Raw genomic sequence first — 20,117 nt, 5'->3', positions numbered from 1 at the left:
CTGTTTCAGCTTGAGCTTTTTGTAAACCTCTTCATAGAATCAAAAAATAGCTGAGGTTGGAAAGAGCCTTTAGAGATCATCTAGTCCAGGCCCCCTGCCTGGGCAGGGTCAGATAGAGCAGGCTGTCCAGGACCTTGTCCAGTCAGGTTTTGAGTGTCTCCAAGGACAGAGACTCGACAACTTCTCTGTGCAACCTGATCACGTGTATTTATTAGTTTTGGTGTTACACAAAATATGAATAGCTTGTATATTTTAGGGGACATGTTTTTTATACAGCTTCATTCAATTACTTAACCTAGGTTAAGAAACATAATTTTTTATGCGTTTGAATACAAGGCACTCTTAAGAGAGCTATTTCAAAGTACAGAAATATTTTCTGTCCTTTCATTTGCTGCATAACGAAGCAGTTTTTCCACTGAAGAGGTAAAAAAGGGCTAATGCTTTTTTTTGTCCTTGCTGAAGAATGTAAATTATGCATATAATTTGTTTATGAAATGTCTGCAACTTCCAGGACAAAAGTAACCATGCCATTTGTAACTACTTCGAGTTAGATACTGATAAGTAATTTTATTTGAAGCTACTATATTATATCTTCACTTAGTTGTAAAATGCAGACATCTCTGCTAGTTCTAAGGATCTTAATGTAAACTGTACAAGCCATGCAATTTAACATCCTGTTGCAGCTACTCTGTTGGCCTATGTCTATGTGATATACAGAAATACAGATTCATTTTGCTTATACTCAAAGCTGACCAAAAGCTCTATGACTATGTTAACATGCCCTGAGCTTGTATCAAGAAGACCTGTTGAGGACCTAAGTACAAAGCATTGAGGACCTAAATACTTTTGCATCAGAACTGTCTCATGTCCTATCAGCATGGAGTACAGGGCAAGTCCTCATCTGCCCTTAACATAGATCCATTCTAGGTCAACCAGATGTAGGCATGCAACACTGATCATGTTAGGTATGGTTTGTAACACAGAAAACCTTCCTGAATAAAACTTACTGTACATGGAAGACTGGTCTAAGCCAATGTTAGAGTAGTTAAACTGGGAGATAACATTGCTACTGTGCTACTGACACAGTTACCTTCATTGTATTAACATCTTTACTTCTGTTAACTGTGTCTCTTGATATACAGTCAACTTGTAATAAAAACTTCTGCCAGGCACATTGATGAGACTTGTGTATGGATGGCATTTGTGTTAAGGGAATGGGTCAAGGTAACTCTTGTGAAGAGACAGTCAAGGTGAAGTAAAGCACAAGGTTGAGGCAAGAGAAGAGAACCTATTTTCTCTGTCACTGTCAATACTACATCCACTATTTGAATAATGGAGCAGAATAGTTTCCATAGTTGGTGTTAACTTGGCGTATTGACTTGGCTGACTGCTTTTTGAGTCAGATACTGTGCAGGGTTGTACTTACCCAATCCCTGTATGTTTCATATCAGTTTTAATTTTTTTGAATTAAAGTGTTTCAAGTGCTCATATGCAACAGTATAATTTTAGGGAAGAACAGAATGGTAATTTGGGCCTGTCTATGCCTGGTAGTAGCCCTGTTTATCAGTTTTCTGGTAGGTCCCTATATGGACTCTTATTTGACATTAAGGCTTGCTTTTGCTGTTTGACCTGGTTTTCTTCCAAAGCATGACGCAACCTTTGCATTTAATATAATGATTTAGCTTTGTCACAAAGCTTCCATATGCATATGTACCCATGGTATCCGTATGGAAAGGGGAATGCTGATCTTTCTATTGCTGTAAACAATTTTGGTCTCTGTTCTTTTCTAATTCAACAGAATTTAGCTTCTTGGAATCCTTCAAACCCTGAATGCCTCCTGCTTGTTGTGAAAGAGCTCGTGCAGCAGTATCACCAATTTCAGTGCAGCCGATTACGTGAGAGCTCTCGTCTCATGTTTGAATATCAGACTTTACTTGAAGAGCCCCAGTATGGAGAAAACATGGAAATCTATGCTGGCAAAAAAAACAACTGGGTAAGCTATTAAGAATATTTCTGCTAAAATACTTTTAGTGATGCTTTCATTTTAATAAATACAGCTCTTGCCTTGGAAAACTTGAGTTGTTTCTGTGGACCTCCGTGCTTTACGTTTCAAATGGAGAAAACTTCCATTTGACTCCAGCTCACATTCTATACTGCCTGTTTGGTACATTGCTATCATTCCACTGCCTTGGTTGAACTAGATTTCCAGGTGAGTAACTGTTTTTCAACCTGATGTTAGTTCATCTGATTTATAGATGAAAACTTTGAAAACTGTTGAAAAGCATGTGCAGTAGTTACAGGGCACAGTACAATGTTATGTGGAAGTTTGAGTTAGCTCTGAAGATTTGAGCGGCAGAATTAACACTGTTGGTATGACACCCTGCCCAGGCAAATCAGGCTGCTTAGGGGTAGGATGTATTAGGGTGTGGTTCCACATTATGATTGAGTTGACTTAACTGGTAGCTGCAGCTGCCTGTATCTCTCTGGCACTTGTCTAAGCTGAGATGAGTTGTTTCAGGAACCTAAACTGGAGAGGGAAAAAAACTGCAAGTAATTTCCTGCAGAAGGACAGGAGGACGTGAGATGGGCTAGAGCAGTGACTTTGTAGGGCTGTGTCTTCACAGAGCAGTCAGATGGTAAACTGGCTTATCCATTTCCTGAAGTTGTATCCGTTGCCTGGGAAATGTGCCATGCTGTGTAGAAACACTCTATGTATACCATCTCAGCCTTCTAAAATGAGGCTGTTGGTAATATAGACATTTTGGTTAGTGTGTGATTTGATTTTTTTTTTTTTTTTTTTTTTTTAAACTGATCTCTGCCACAGAGTAGGCTTTGCAAAAATCAGTTTTTTCTCCTGGTTTATATTTATCATGGGAAGTATGGAGTAAGATCTGTCAGGAATTCTCTAATTGTGTTTATGCTGAATGTATCCCCCTCTTGCTTTCATCAATAGCATACTCTTAAGATATACTGGCCTTCAGAAGCAGTATTTTCTGAAACAGATGCAGTCTGAAAATTGATGAAAATTCAGCACTCCTGTTATCAGGGCCTAGAATTCAGCTTTGTGTCACTTTACTCATCCTTAAGTTACAGGTGACGCAAAGATGTTTACTTTACAACTCATGGTACTTATATTCATCTGTTTTTCTTTTCTTAGACAAGTCATCTAGGCTTTTTTATTTTAAGCCGAATAAAATTTTCTTTATCAGAGAATTTCAGATCTCTTTTTTATGTTTATAGATCAGAATATTTCATTGAAATTAATTTGCTCTTAAACGTTATTCTCTATAGCTCACATCACAAACAACTTGCCGCATCTGTAAATATCATCAGACTGGTTTATTGAAATGGAGAAGACTTTCTGAACTGTACTGATATTTTATCATAATTTTTGGCAGCTGCCAAAATTCCACTCAAGATTGTAGAAAACTAGGGTTTTTTTCCTTTTTTTTTTGTTAAATAGGAAAGGCATATCTACTCAAGCCTTTTGAATCTTTTATCAATCTTTGGTGACTGAATAAAGAACTTTTTTTGCATGTGCATTTTTTTGCATAAGAATTTCAATAAAATCTTAAATACATTTTGAAGCAAATCCTTTTAATCATTACAGAGCTATTTGAGGTTTCTGTAGCATGTGCTTTGTTTTCAGAGTTTACATTCTCTATCATGAAGACTCTCAGAGTCTTGTTTGGAGATTCTATGAACCTGGTATCTACATGACAGAGGCTTGTTGATGAGTTCCCTAAAACTCAAAACTATAACTTGTGTAGTTCTCTTTCCTGTCCTTTACAACTGTCTTGTTAGTCTTGATGATCAGTGCAATAGGAGTGCTTTTCTGAAAAGCAAGAGGTAAACTGCACATTATCTCCTCTGCCTAGAAGTCATTGAAATTCATGTTGTTGCTCTCTCATGAATTGATAGTAGCTCAGCAGACTTCTGAAATAATCATCTATAAATGAACCTTGCACAGTGTTACGAAAGCAATCATCCTAAGTGCCTGAGTTAAAAAAGTTTGAAGAGGGGGCCTGAATTCAGTGCTGTCTCCCAAAATGGAACAGAAATTTGCTTTTATACCTTTGTTCCAGTATCTCCAATTTCCTGAAGTGATCTCCAAGATCCATGACAAATAGACAAACCGTTATCTAGCTTAGTAGCTTTATGTTGGCGGAGTACCAGCTGATACAGATGCCCATCAACTATCTAATCTCTCAGTGCTGTGGCCAGAAATTCATGTGATTCGACCTGATGCCTGTGACCCTCTGGCTGGGGCTGGGTAGGCGAGCACCATGGACAGGGACTGTTCCCTGCCCATCCAGAACCCTTTTGGAAGTAACACATTGCAAAATAGTCTTGACCGAATGACATAAAAGATCTAGACTGCAAGTCCTTATTTACTTCCACATCTTGGAACAGCTGATGTTTTGATCAGAGGCCATTCATCTGTTCAGTGGCCATCCCAGTTCATCAGACTTGGTGTTTTACCAGAAATAATTTTCTGGATTTTATGGCAAATGTTGTATGGCATCTTTTTGGAAGTTAAGTCCAGACAAGAAGCACTATCTATAATATCTATTTTACTCTGAATAAAAAGCCAGTGCTCTGACTGTCATCAAAGCAGTCTTCATGTTATGCATGCACAAGAAGTCAGTGATTTTTCTGCATACGTAAGTAATACAGCATCAGAAAGTTGACATCGAGTAGTGTCATCAGGAAAGGTTTCAGAGCCTGTCTTTAATGTAATATATGCTCACTTTTTGTTGCATAGTGTTTCTATGTGCAATTCCTTTGCCTCTATTGTGTGACTACCAGGGACAAATTTTTAAGGGCAATTCTGAGCTAGCTGGCAGCAGGGTGGATTACGACCTCACATCACGCAAACCTTTTTGGCAAATTATATAACTGGCAAGGTACTGTTGGAAAGATTTTGGTTGCGTTCAGGATCTTGTTTTTTCTTCTTTAGTGACTGGACGGTAGAATGAGTTATCTCTAGTTCATGCCTGATACATAGACCAAGAAACAAATTGCCACTGATATTAGTATTGCTTATTGTACATCTGTCTAATACAGTATCTTTGTTTATATGTGTGTAGTTGCTTGGGATGAAATCTTTGCTTACTTTAGGCATAAAATTAATTGAAGGAATCCAATTCTGTAGAATTTTTTTTCCTTCTCAATTTTATTTCATGTTAGTACCACAGAAAAACATGCTTAGCAAACAGTCGGTTCTGTTTCTCAGCTGCCCTGCTTAGCAGCTTACTATTCATTTTGGAAAGCCAGTTTCCATTGACTTTGACCTCCAGTACATTCTCAGAGAGGCTTGTGCATCTGCAAACTCGTTTCCGTCGGTGTTGATTGTGGGATCTCCATCCCTAGAGATATTCAGAAGCCGTCTGGACATGGTCCCAGGGAACCTGTTTGCTGTCAAGATCGTCTGCATCTCTTCCATGGGTCACTGCTGCATTTTACAGAAAGGATGCTCCCATTATTTCAGACATGTTGTAGGCTTTTGCTTACCACAAAGTATAGCTGCATACACAATAAAGATGATCCTGTTTAAATCTAATGTAGTATTTACATTCACCCTTTTAATGAGAATTGCAATATACACATTCACCATAGATGGATGTGCATGTTGTTAAAATTTGTATATTGTACATTTCTTGTTTAAAAGTATTTTTCTTCTCGCTTTGTCTGGCTATGCAAAACACTTAAAATAGTAAAATGAAAATAAAGTACAGATAACTATGATCAGGGAATAGTGAAGTAGCACATATGTGTTACTGTGGGAGAACGAATGCTGTATGTTTACAGAGCTTTGATTTGTCCCCTTTTCTGTTAAAATGAAGTACTGTTTTTTAAAAATTGTATGTCATCACATAACTTAAGTAGTGTATGTATGCAAAGATAGGGCAGTGTTAAAACTGAAAAAAGTTTTGCTACCTTGTGTCAAGATGTCCTGATTTTTTGTACTTAACTGATAAAATTAATGTTTAATGCTTTTTGTACTGCTAATTCAACATTACAAATATACTTGCTGTATGGCTACTTTATTGAATTAAAAAATAGGGATGACAAAAAAATTAATATGGAGGAAATCAGGCAAGCATTTGTTTTTCAAAAAGAGCCAATTTCATTGCTTCATAACCAGGTGGACAAAGTCTGGTTTTGAGGAAGTGTATGAAACAGAAAGGAAATCCTTTCCATTTCCTTTGCATACACTTTATGCATTAAAAAGAGCAACATGTAGGGGATGCTCGGCAAATTTTCAGTAAACAGTTGTCTAGGTGTTAAGAGTGACATAATTCTGAAAACAAATTATATAAAACCTTCTACTTCAGTTCTTCCTCTGTGTTTATTCAGAGGACACTTTCGATACATTCTCACCTTACTCAACACAAATTCTTTTCTGAATACCTGCAGTGTTTGTGAAGATGCCTCTATTTTATTGATATGCTCTTATAAATTTGTCAGGTTTTTAGCTTTGCTTTCAGACTATTTGCAGTTCTTGCCAGACCTTTGTCCGGAAATGAGTACAGCCAAGATACATCTATATTTAGGGCCTAACAAAGTATAGTCTGATTTTTGTCATGCACATTGTTGTATTCAACTACTTTTTGCTGTTGACTTACTGGCAATGATGTTTTATGGTTTTTAAGGTGTTTTCTCATATAACATCTGTGAAATCTGTAAATTATTTTTTTCCTCTTCAATAATTCCATTGAGAAATGTTGTTTTAAATCTCAACCCTTCTGTTTGGTATGAGCTCTTACACATTTTTGTGGTTAATATTTCATCCTCAGAACATCTGATTCGTGGTTCTGTTTTAGACGCCAGGTCTCATTAGTGTTACCTTTTTTTTCTACAGACTGGAGAATTCTCAGCTCGTTTCCTCTTGAAGTTGCCTGTAGATTTCAGCAATATTCCTACATACCTTCTTAAGGTAAAATGAATGGCTAAGGCGACAGTATTTGTAAGAGAGTATGAATTATTGAAATGTTCTTAGTAACTATTTTGACTTTCCTGCCCTCCTCTCCAGGCGTTTGAAAGTCTACCATTTATAAACCTGATTTGATTATGTTTTGGAAAGGTGATGTTAGACATACTGTTGTTTTGCATGCAGTTTTACGAGGTAGTAAATATACACCGATCACTCTAAAGGACCTTGCAGGATTTGTGTTGTTGTAGAAGATGGCATGCAATGCAGATGCTCTGGGTTTTTAGACAATATGATAAGTAGCAGACTCTTGACCATATCCAAGGTATTATCTTGGGGAATAGATTTAAATAGTTCCACATAAACTCTTTTATATGAGTCTATGGAATTTCATGCAATGTAAGTGTTGGGTTTTTTAATGAACAGTCCAGTTGTACCAGTAGTCTCGATAGTAGAAGCAGAAAAGCAAACTAAATATACCATTTCTTAACAGGGAGATGTCATACTGATGACACAAACTGAAGGTTTCAATGATGACTTTGCTTCATTGTGTACAACGAATACTAATTTGACCAGATACTTTAGAAAGTAGGACTATAGAGTATTGATGTGAGTTGGAAAAAAGTATTTCTTTCTTTGCTAAGAGGAAAAAAAACAAATAACAAAACAAAAAAAACCTCATGACAAACTACCAACATGGAATAATTTTAAATGAGTGGTTTTCACAGCAGGAGGACAGTCACTCTTCAAAGCAGTTACTGTGGAAGCCCATCATAAGATCAATGTTACTATATTCAGAGAACGCGCTGAGAGATCTAGGTTCTCTCTGTCTATCATTGCTGTCAGAATGAAGTGCCAGAACTTCTTCTGCAGACAAGGTTTGAGTCAGCTGATGTTACCAACACCCATCTTTCCTTTAAACTGCATGTCTGCCTCCTTACTCAGCTTTTTACTTTTAAATATTTGGAAAGAAGAACAGCTACTTAATGTTTAGCAACTAACGTGTGGAGATGAAAATGTCAGTGTAGATCCCATTACCTCCTCTTCATCTTATTGTTAGAACTGTCTTCAGTTATTGTTAGATCACAGTTGCAAGTGTGAATCTTCAGTGTTTCTCCAAATTAGATGTCTGGAGCTAAGAACCATGAAAATAAAGTCAGGCACAATTATAATCTGACTGAAATCTTTGATTGTAGTCTGAGATCGGTATCCTATGATCTCTTTTACCTTCTGTAGATTGTTTGCCGTTTAAGTAATGAGTCGCTCCTAACTTTCTCAAAAGCATCCAGATATTTTCAGTTTGTTCCTGTGTTTATGGTAGCAGCCTTTCTCCCAGCTGCTGTCTTTCAGGGCCTTCTCACTTGATGGGAACGTTTCCAGTCAGATGTAAGAGGATTGGCCAAGGCCTTTTCAGGAAGGATGGCGTTGAGCAGCAGGATGCAGCAACAGTTCACCTGGACTGCAGGGTAGCTGTGATTTGCTTCTGAAAGACTCCATGTAACGTGAACTATGCTGTCTGCTCCTGCCAGAACTCCAAGTGCCATATTTTCCAGGGACAATTTTAAATTGATCAAGAATTTCAGGACAAGTGCATACGCAGTATCTTCAATAGATTCAGTCACAGGGCTGTCTTATACCTCTGTTCAGCCTCTGGGGAAACGGCAGGACTTGGAGGTTGGAAGGTGGTGTATGACTTACGTAACTGTCATCATGTAGGAACCCTGTGATGGAAACAGGTTCTGCTTTTGTTTCTAAAGAGTAACGTTCGAATGCAGGACAGCATACTCCTCCTTACTGTAATTCCCTATCATGTTCACTAAACATCTTTGACCTTCTGTAAGCAAGGTTGGTGTACGGTGGATAAATCATCAGTGCTCCACAACTGCTTTCTGGAGCGTTGTTCACCCTAAGTATGGAATGAATCATTAGTCTGAAGGAAAAAGTGTATTTATTTTGCACGCATGTATAGATCGTGTGATGTGAAGAGGCACGCACAGAAGATAGCAGAATCAAAGTTTCCCAGTCTACCCTTATTTTGACATTTCTAAAATCTTACTGTCTTAGCTTGAGGGTTTTAAAATTAATGTATTTTTGTATGTAATAGCCTGGATTTTTACAACAGCAGATCCTTCTTGGTGGGCAATGTACTGATGAAATCCTTAGCTTTCTTACGCAGCCTTCTACTATGCAAACTGACAGGTTAACTGGCTGTGGTAGGAAGGTGATATGTAGTCTAGATGAGTAGCCACAGGAGAAGAAATATTGGAGAAGAAATATATTCCAGTAGTTTTTGTTGACAGCAGAAGAATAGTTGGACTCAGGCTCCAGCATGGATTATGACAGAGAGTGCTCTGTAGCAGGCATGGATCTTTTACCCCTGCTTCCTTTAGCTGCTTGTATTCTGACATCATTAGCTATATGAATGTCATCTCATGTGACAAAAATATAAAGGCAGGTAGAATTGGAACTACTCTGTTGTGGTTGAAATAATTACGCTCTGACTACTCCAAATTCATAAAATTATTTTAAAATAATCAGATTTTTTTCAGCTGTCCATGTCTTTCTTAGGTCTTTTTTTTTTTTTTTTTTTTTTTGGATGATACTTTTGACATACATAGTTTTTTGATTTGTTGCAATAAAATAGGAGTTTATTTTCCATCTGTCTGCCAGTTATGTTGGCTTCAGTGCTACCTGCTGGATTATGGTACATGATAGAGCATCTATTGATGCAGTGGAAATAATTGTTAATATATTACCCTGAAATGTGGAAGAGCAGTCAGAAATTGAAGGCTGTTAGTGTATTAACAGCTTAATGTTTAACTGCAGAATTTAACGTGTTTGAATTATGTTCTAGTCTGTAGCCAGCCTTATAGTGTGCAGTAGCTTCTCTATAATGATTTGCAAAGTTAAAACCTGTGTTATGCTTTCTCTGCCATCTTCTTTTTTGATGTTTAATTAATACTACTTGTATTAAAATCTGGTGAAATATTTAAAGACAACTGTGTTTGCCTTATCAATTATCCTAGTACCCCAATGATTTGTAATGCTCTTCTGAAATTTTTATTGATGTCAGTAGGTAATCACACTACAACTGTGACTGTAAAAGCTTTGTATAGTAAGCCAATATTCAGGGTTGAGGATGTAAGCTGTGAGAACAGTCTGTAGTGTTGCAAAATCTTTGGAGTTGTTGAGAATACACTCCGGAATCATAAGATCTTACTCTGTCAACTTTGTACTGATGGTGGTGAGAGTATTCTCCTTTCCCTGTCAAGAATAAAAATTTGAAGGTGTAGCATAAGTTGGGTTGTTATGGACTGGAGAGGCAGATTTATCAGGTTATTTTAAAGGTATTCGCTGCACTAAATTTAAAATTCAATTCAAGTGTGTGTATGTGTTTTAAGGAAAAATAGCCGAGTATAGGAAGAAGAGTGAGAATGCTTAAAAGAGCAATGCAGAATATACTGTCTCTTCCTTTGAATTCTGAAATTCTAGTAAAAGTTCTTCAGTTACTATTTATTTGGAAATATAATACTCTTTATAATAGCTGCAGCAGATAAATCTGTTTTCATAAGTTTTCTTGGCATGTTCCTTCACATTTGAAAGAAAAAGTATCATTCTTTATTTTCCAAGCTACAGAACTGTTCAAAAAGAAATGTTGGCTTACACTGAAAAAGCACATTTAGGAAAAGACACCCTTCATTATTTTTTCCTTTACAAAGTTATACTTTAATACAAAGGTTTTGAATTGAATGTGGACCTTCATATCCACTTTTATATTATTTTCTTACGTAAATCCATCTGACATAAATGAAGATTTTAAGTGTTGAAATAACTGCAGAATCAAGCTGGTGGCTCAAACTACTGCAAGGTTCATTACTGATAAGTCTTTCATTAAGGTTCTCTTATTTGACAAGAACGTAGCTTTGGCTCAGGAAAATCCTTACATCTGTGTCTGTTTACTGTTATACTTTCCCTTTTTTGCAGTTGGATTTTTAATCAGCACATTCATTTTGGCTTAAATTCTTTTCTGTTGGTTGCAACATTTTTAATTTTCACCACAGTATTTTATAAATGGAAGTATTCACTGTACGTACTGGTTTTGAGAGTTAGTCTCTGGTTCACATTTGTGCCTCTTTACAGATACCATGTGTGCCACAGTAAAAAAGAAGGTAATAGACTTAGCATCTAAAATACCTCATCCAAATTTTGTTTCATTCTTTATAATTTTGGTGAGCTACGGGGACATGTGTTATCGTAATGATAATTCATTAAATATGTCCAGCTCAGTAATTTACAAATTGTACTGGGTTATGTGACTGTAGTATGATTGCACAGTATGAGTGAACTTTAGAGTATGTTGCCAGTGAAACAGTATGCTGTTGAAAACAAGACATTTAGGTATTTTTCTTTTATTTCCATGTTTTTTGGAGGTTTTGGCTAAGTAAGATGTGCCCTGATTACCACCACCTTCTTGGATGTAATTTTTAAAGTATTCATTTCCTATTCTCATGTACCTGCTTGTTGTGCCCTGGTGAATAGCTAATACCTGGACCAATTTAGCTATCATGCTGTGACCAGCAGCCTTCCAATAATTTCTTACTATTCAAGTGCAAAGAAGACCTAATTTCTTATTTTAGGAGATTTAAAAAAATCTTTAAACCTGTTTTTTCTGAAGAGCTTTTTTGTGATGACCATTGTATTTAACGCATATCTTTCAGAACTGAAACAAATAACAGACATTGTCTAGACACATTGCCAGGGGCCAAACGGTTCTGTGTAAGACTGTCAATGGACAAGGTTTATCCTCAAGTTGAAATTGAAAGATAAGAACCTATTTGTGTTTTTCCGTACTGCGATTTCATCATTTGGAAGTCTGTTAAAAGACTTCAGTGCAACTTTTGTTTACAACGTAGACCAAATTCCAAGTACTGTGAAAAGACTGCAATACTTGTGTATATGTTTGAGTAATCAACTATAGTAGAGGACAAACAAAAGTTAAGTATAATATGTGGGGTCAAATGAGTTTTTTTCCAGGCCAGTTTCTTTACTATTGTGGTGTAGCAGTTTGATTTATTTGACAGCATTCAAGGTTTGTGTTAGTCTGCTGCAAATACCAAAACACAAATATGCTTGTATAAAAAGTAGTACTTCTGCTGTTTAACTCAAAAATTTGAGCTAAATATCCTGAAAAAGTATAATATTTTCTTTTGCTTTTAAACTTCATTTGATCTTGTTTGTAGCTGGCTAACTAAAACCTGATGTGTAGTGTCTTAAGGTCACAAAGTCAATGGCAAGAAGGAATTAGAGTCCAGATCTGGCTTGATCTTTTTACACTAAGCTGTTTTACACTATGCTGGGCAGCTACCTCCCAAAAGAGCATAGAGCATTATGCAGTATATACTATTTGATTATCTTCCCATAATGTATATATGTCTTCTGTGTTGGGTAGAATGATGGACCTGTATATCATATGAAGCTTGACATGTCTATGGTGACAGCTGTCATTTTACCTCTTTTACAAATAGGAAAACTGGCAGTTTGTAAGACTTGTAGGTAATCCTGAAGTAATATGTAGTTCTCATAATTCACAATACTTTGACCATGCTTTCCATAGAGGTCTTTTAAGGTAATACATAGATTGCTATTAATCTTATACTACTTAAGTCTTTGTGACAGAGGCATAGAGTTAACTTTCTGAATTGTGTTCCATAATGTATTCCTTATCTTGAGATCTTTGTAAGCATTTGGAGCAAACAGTTCAAATTTTAAAAGTAGATGTCAGTACGATCAGATGTCAGACTAGATTGCTTATTGTACCAGCATTAAATTACTTAGAATATCGAATCGTCAAAGATTGTCTAGGTTTCTTCTGTTCATAGTTTAAAGGCAAACTTTATAATATGCAATTATAATGAGCCATTGAGATTTTAGATTAGAAGTGGGTCTGTGCAAGTTAGTACTGGCAGCATTCAAAACAGAATAGTTTGTAGTAGCTGAAGCCAGTAAATCGTACAATCTAGAAGCCGTGAAAATAAATGTAACCTGTGTGTGCAGAAGACATTTATCAAGGAGGGATGTCATTCATACTTGTCTCTAAGAATCTTTCATTTTAGCCTGTGCCCAGAAATCTGAGATTTACTTTTGCTGTCCACTCTTTTCATCAAAAAGTACTAAATGAAGTACCATCGAGGAGGTGTTCCTTTTCCTCAATATGCTGGCCAGTGTCAGAGTTGCCAGGAGCATGCAAACTCCAAGCAGGGGAGCTTGCATAATGAGTGAGGCCAAAAATAAAAAAAAATAAAAAAATAAAAAGGTGTTCATGTCGTGAAATGTTTCTGTCAGTTTAGGAAATTGTGGAGTCAGAAAAGTGACTTTTTTGGTGATAAAATATTTTTAAGTGTCTAGTTTTTCATAATAGCTCAAAAAACATAAGATCTGTCAGCTGTAAAGGTTTGGGGTTTTTGGTTTTGCCTTTTTTTTTTTTATTTAGCAGGATGTTTCAGTTGCCACTGTAGGTAAAAGTGTAAGATCTTACTTATTCCGCTGTATAGAAGCATTGTGCTTCTTAGCTAGTCTTACTGCTGCAGTCTAATTGTTAACCTTATAGAGTTTTGCAGAATAGGTCAGCCCTCTTGCTTTGCTACAGAATCTACTGATTCTGGCATTGGAGAGTTAAGAGTGAAGTGTTACTGCTATAATTCAGTGAAGCTCCAGAAATACTTATGGAAACTATGATTTAGTCAGTCATGCTTTCATGATTTTATTCTAATATCTTCTGCCCACAAACCAAGGGAAGCAAAACCCTATAAAAATATAATCAACATGTTATATTTGAATTTTGTAAACTGACCGGTTCTCTTCTTTCTCACTAAATTTTATTAGTAGAACTTTTCCACAACAACATCATTTGTTTGTAGTAACTAGTCACTAAAACCACATAAAACATGTTAGTGTCAGGAGCACCTTAAGCTCCATATGCTGAAAGCCAAAAGTAATTTTTTAAATCAGCTTTTTCTGTAATTTATTGGAAGATTTTGTTAATAAGATCTGTCAACTGGAACAGCTCATTCTACACAGCTGATGATTTTTATAGGTTATGATCTTAATATGAATCATAATCTCCAATCAACTGTATTTCTGATGACAGTTATCTTATATTTAAACATTTTATTTTTATAATGCAATAGTAAAGGAAAGGACCGCCACATCTACTGGTAAATTAAATCTTATGATATTCATCTCAATTTCTGTGAATTTTTCTCTAATTTGATAGAACTACTAATTTGCTACTCTGAGATGGGTAGCAATAGGGGTTTTTTATTCATTCTCTAAAAAAAAAACTGAAGAAAAATAAGTTAAAAAGAACAGCTTCTAAAAATTTAAAAACCTTTTTTGCATCTGGTGGGAAAGTTTATAGACACGTTATGTTGCGTGACTTGGTTCAGATTTACTGCCTTGTTAGGGCTTGTAATTTGTACTATTGCTTTACATTTGCATTCTATGTATTGCATAGGAAGAATGGAATTCAATAGCCGTAAAAATAATTGCAGGTTATTACATAATGATGGTGCTTGTTTTATTTGTCGTGGTCCACCCATAGTATGCAGAACAAGCAATGTACAGTGGTCTTAAAGTGGGAAGAGGATCTTGGATTTTTTTTTAACTTTTTCTTTAATTCCCTATTGCTGTTTCTTCTTGAACGGAAAAATGTTTGAGAAGTTACTGAGGATAGAATATGAGCATAGCAATAATCTGTGAAATTTATTAACCAGCAAATCTGCTTTGGAAATATAGAAGTACATAAAGCATGATGGTAGGATGTTAAGAAGGATATTTCAGTGCTGAGCCCATAGCCTCTTTCTACTAGTAGGTTTCCTCCTTAGGCTTCAGATCAGGGCTTAAGTCCTACAGCAGCTCATATTTTGAGGTTTTTAAAGTCAGTTTTTTATACAGAAGTGCCAGTTACTTACTGTTACAGTGATTTGGTTGGTTTAGTGTTTTGGGGTTTTTTGTTCTGGCTTTCAGACTACTAGATTATGTCTATCTTCTTAAGAAAGAATAGTACCAACACGAATGTACGTCTTTATGATGATTTCGTATGATTCTTAGTCATTCTTGTTTTGGATTCTGTGATTTGCACTGGTAAATTTTTTCTGTTAAAAACACAAAATCCTCTGATGGCTGTCAGTCTGAAAAGGTTTTCTGGTTTTGTTTTTTTTAATATGTATCTGAAAAATAACTGTAGCAGAGTGTATTGCACGGCTCGCTTTTATTTATTTTCATAGGTTTAAGCCAAAAATGTAAAAAAAGGAAAAAAAATCAAAGCTTTACTGTTGAATCAGTTACTCTCAGCAGTAAACATTCTGAGGTTGGATGATCCATCACATTTATTTTTGTCTGATTGATACTGACAATGTCATTGATCATAATATCATGAAATGTAAAGTAAAAAAACATCATCTAGGGTGTTCTGCCGTTTTGCTTCCATGTTAGCAAAAGAATGCACAGCATTTTCTCCACTAATTGCTAATGCGTAATGTGCCATGTTTCTATCAAGCTTTGCATTTCTATAGTAACTTCTATTTAGGAAAGTAGTTGCTTGTTTACATAAGGTGTAATTCAGTATTTTCTGTTTTAGAAGGAGACTTTAGATGGAGAAGGCTACAGGAAAGACTGCCTTGTCCAGCAGCATCTCAGTGAGACAGTGAAAGAAAGATAAATAAAACTTAGACCTGTTGACTCTCTATTTCTGTTTTAATGATTTAAAGGTTCATGCTAGAACTTGTGTGTCTTTTATGTGCCGGGACCTGTAATCATTGCAAACAGCACGTCCATGGGAGAGATGGGGCAGTGGGGAGGAGCATTAATTTGGCTTCATTGGATGCAATTAGGTGCACTCCTTAGGTCTTTACAGGTTACCAGTACATCAAAATTTGGGCAAAAAGATGTCTGTGAATTAAATGTTGGATTTCAACTTCAACTTTCAATTGTCTGGAGTGCACATACAATATTTAAGTATACCCACATAATATAGATAGGAAGTACTTCTGCTGAAGGAAAATAATGAAATAGAGTTAAACTAATAATGCTGCTCCAGCTCTTGCTGTTCTTTGTAATTTTAATGATTTGCTTATTGGAGTTAGCTTTAGTAATAAACTGCTGAAATATGTACCTTTTCAATATATCTAAACATGTTTATATGTTTGAAGATACCAGATATTCTGTGTTTTACTGTAACATCTTTTCTGGTCTAGAAAAATGTTAGACAAATGTGACTGATGTCTTGACTAAAAATAATGACTGACTGATGGTATGTAAATAATCAGCTACTCATTTGCAAGAACCCTGAGGACAATGTGTTGGTTAACAAAGAATAAACACGCTCGTTCCAAATTATTATTTTCATTGTTTAGCATTTATAGTGTGTGTCCTAGATAAAATCATTAATTCTATCTCATTTCACCTAGTCTCATGACTTTTTGTAAGTAATAAATTTTATTTAATTTTCATCTTACTATTGTTAAGTGATTAGATTAGCTCTTGAAATGTAGGTCGAATTACACACAGGTTACCATTTTGACATACATATAGGTATTGTCTCTTTTTATCTGCATAGGCTAGATGAAAATAGTAACTGAGCATTTCACAAGTTCTTATTTAATATATTGTTCACAGTAGTTGTGACATATGAAAAAAACCCTCTTTTTCAGACAGGACTTGAAGCATGGAGGAACTAGTTGTATACAAATTTACAGTGGAATCCTGAGCCGGGAGTAGAGAGCTTGTCCAAGGCTTTAACCAGAATGGTGTTCTTCCTCTCCCCTCTTTTTCTATAACCTTCGCAATTCATCACAATTACAATGATCAGTCATTCAGGTCCAGTGCATTTTGGCACATTTTTCTTGAAGGAAAAACAAGCTACGTCTGTCAGCAGGGAGAGTTGTATGACTTCAGAGTTGTTGGAGATTTTTCTCGTAGGACATTTTTCCACTGATAGAGGTGGTTTCCCCCCTTAAAATTCTTTACTGTTCTTGAGTGTCTTAAGTACCTGTTGATTTTATTTATCATGGACACCTCATAACATTTGGACAATAACTTATAAGATGTTATGTCGACTCATATAAGTCACCTTTTCCATTGGAAAATTGCATGCTGCTTTTTTTCCCTCCCACCAAACCATATAGTTAAGCAGCAACAACAAAACTCACCCTAGCATTAAAAATACCGGGGCTCAGAGTTCCAGCTATTGGTCCAAGCAATGAAAAGCATTTGGTTTCCATTCCTGAAAGGAGTGAGATGCACCCTGCCTTCCACTGACTTCAGTGGCAATGAAGTAATTACAAGTATATAATACTTCTCAGGATCAGGCCCTTGTTAATATGTTATAGAGCGCGACGAAATAGTGTGTCTCTCTGACGATGCTTAGAACTTCTATGATACCTTCCTTCCAAAGTTCACAGAACCCAGCTGTGTTCTGCGTGAAAGAGCAGCACTGGAACTGTTTCACTGATTAAAAAAAAACAACAAATAAATGGCAGAGCAAGGAGTAGAGTACATGAAATCTGGCTTGCTGACTCTCTGATAGTCCTCTCTGGGTGAGAAATATCTCAACTAAGATATAATTTTAATTTGATATTCTTTACATGGTGTTTCATTTTTGTTTACAAATGGAACACTTAACTTTCTAGGTAGAATGTAGTTCTTTGTGTATCCATTTTGCATATCATGTATTTTGACAGTGTATGTAAAATGTTATTAAAATGGAAGTAATTTCTAGGCTTTGTTCTGTGTAATTAACCTTGACTGCACAAGAACTACTGAACAGAAGAGCTGTTTATCTTGCATTAAATATTCATTTTAACATGCCAACTCAAGCTGCTTTTGCAAGTTTTAAATTTTTTTTTTTAATTTAAAATCAGAAACGGTTGTTGAGACTTTATTTCAAGATGTGGAAATTAATAGATGGATACTGGGTAATAAAAAAGACTTATTTAGAGCAGGCAGTGGATGTAGAATAAAGACTAGTGACCAGGATTTATGCAACTTGTTTGGTAGAAATAAAGGACTGTGATGCTAATAATATGACACTTTAGGACTGCATGCTTTATGAGCTGTCCTAAAACAAAAGAAGTGTTGGAGCAAAATTACTAGAGGGATTCATCTGGTTGCAACAGCAAATGTTTCATGAGAAGCTGTGCAACTGAATTTGTAATAAACAAGACTGGCATTTTACAATTGTGTTCTTGCAGCATCAGTTTTACTGTATGGCAGCAACTTAATAACTAAAATATTCTCTCTTTTTTTTGTTTACCACATGGTGCCAGTTCCTTCTTGAAAAGATGTGTGATCAAACTGCAGCCCAGTTTACAGGCCTTCAGGCAACGATAGTATCAGATTTAGGAGACTATACCTATTAAAGCAACTTGGAGGCATGTATTATCTCTCTGACTCATGTGAGGCAGCATTGAGCAGTATGCAGAATTATTTTTCCTTGGCTTCTTTATTTATAAATTTTGTGAATATAACTGGATAAATTTACTCCTCCTAGAAAAATGGTATAGAAAGCTTTATGCCAGTGATACCAAAATGTTATCACTGTTATCAAAAGGTAAGTAACTGTGTATGAATAAACAGTATATTAATACAATGCTTCAATACAAAGTAAAATAGGAGGAATAGCACTGAAAAGGTAATTACAGAAAAGAACTGAGAATCATTGGAAGCCTAGTAAGAAGAGAAGATCCATATAAGATTGAAAAAATTGCAGTCTGTTGGGTTTGGAGGAATGCATTCCTGGGAAACTTGGAAAATTGTAATAGTTATCTGTATAAATGGGATGTAAAAAAAAAATTTAATTTTGCCATGCAGTTCAGCAAGACAAAAGGTGAGTGTGTGCTTAGTATGACTACTCTTACAGAGCGAGGTAGTATGTGTGCAGTTTTCTGGCATGCTCAGATGTAGGTTTTAAGATTTTAAGTTAAACCAGATTTGTGAGCAGTAGAAATAGTGAAGCTTCATTTTGTACAGCTTTAATCCCTTGTCTCATTGAATCTCTGTGCTATGCCATTATGGTTCTCCTATGTGTCCCATGTAGCAATTTATCAAGTGAGAAGATGGGAAGTGTTTTCACTGGTTGACCCCTCAGTTGCTACCATTCATAGCAAGCTGAATTTACCTGTTGCAGTATTTGGTGGGGTAATCGGTTGTCTGTCTCCTCTACCTAACTGCTGGTCTTCATATAGCTTACATGAACGTAATTACCTTTGAGACTAAAAACAGGTCAGGGAATGGAGGGAAGAGGGCAGGGAAGCATCTGAAAGTGTGCTCACATATGCACTGAATCCGAAACCAAATTAAAAGGGGGAAAAATCATTACAATGTGTGTACATTAGAATGAAAAACTTGCTGACATTGAAAAGTTTCTCATCATCCAAAAAGTTTTAGAACAATTTTACTCGAGTGGGATGAATGCCCAAGTAGAATATTTACACTTGCTTAGCACTGAGACATTTGGTTGAATTTGTTTGTAAACTCCTTCCTGCAACATAATCCTCTATCAGTGTTGTTTAAATCAATTTGGGAATGCCCATCTAAGGGATTATACAGTTTAAAAATAAATCTTTAGTCAGGTGATCAGTGCAAGAACATTTGTGGTAGGTCAAGGTGCAGTTGGTTTTCTCCTTCCGCCGCCGAGTTGTTCGTTACTGCGAAGGAAATCTCTCCCTTCACGTGAGCTAAGAGTATCAATAGTAAGTTTTCAGTATGAAGACAGCTTAACAACTCATTTAATATGCAAAAGCTGTTTTGGGATCAGACAGAAAAAGCAAGAGTCGGAATTGTTAGAGAAAGGTGAATAATCTCTGCATTACCATATTAAGGCAATTTTGGAAGGTACTATCAATTAAGGTATTTACAGCTATACAAAACACAGTGTGCTTTTTGAATCGCAGAGAAAGAATGGAAACAAGTCTTATCTGTTCATCTTTGTGTTCTAATTTTGGTTTCTTTGAAAAACACAATGAAAAAGATTCTTATTGAGATCAATATTTTGGAAGCTTACTGCGTGTAAACTTTTGAAAACACTAGGTGGAAACTCTCACAGTATGGTCTCCAGATATTTACTTGTTTCTCCTGTGCATGAGTACATTCTGATCCTTGCAAAACTATTACATGGAGAACAAAG

General features: G+C 36.0%; 1 protein-coding gene across 2 annotated transcripts in view; it reads left to right on the top strand.

Moving 5' to 3' along the window:
• The window catches only part of BABAM2 (BRISC and BRCA1 A complex member 2), a 173,908-nt gene that overhangs the window by 52,300 nt on the left and 101,491 nt on the right, over positions 1-20,117 (top strand). For both annotated transcript variants that reach the window (XR_014227553.1, XM_082305426.1), the window contains exons 5-6: positions 1,799-1,993; positions 6,866-6,940. Coding sequence is in view for 1 of the 2 variants with exons in the window: in XM_082305426.1 (XP_082161552.1) it covers positions 1,799-1,993; positions 6,866-6,940 (270 nt within the window). In the remaining variant the exon portion in view is untranslated. The remainder of the gene's footprint in view (positions 1-1,798; positions 1,994-6,865; positions 6,941-20,117) is intronic.

The sequence above is a fragment of the Platalea leucorodia genome (genome assembly GCF_965183815.1).
Source record: "Platalea leucorodia genome assembly, chromosome: 3".
In the NCBI taxonomy this organism is placed as follows: Eukaryota; Metazoa; Chordata; class Aves; order Pelecaniformes; family Threskiornithidae; genus Platalea; species Platalea leucorodia.
This window is presented reverse-complemented; position numbering and strand designations above follow the sequence as displayed.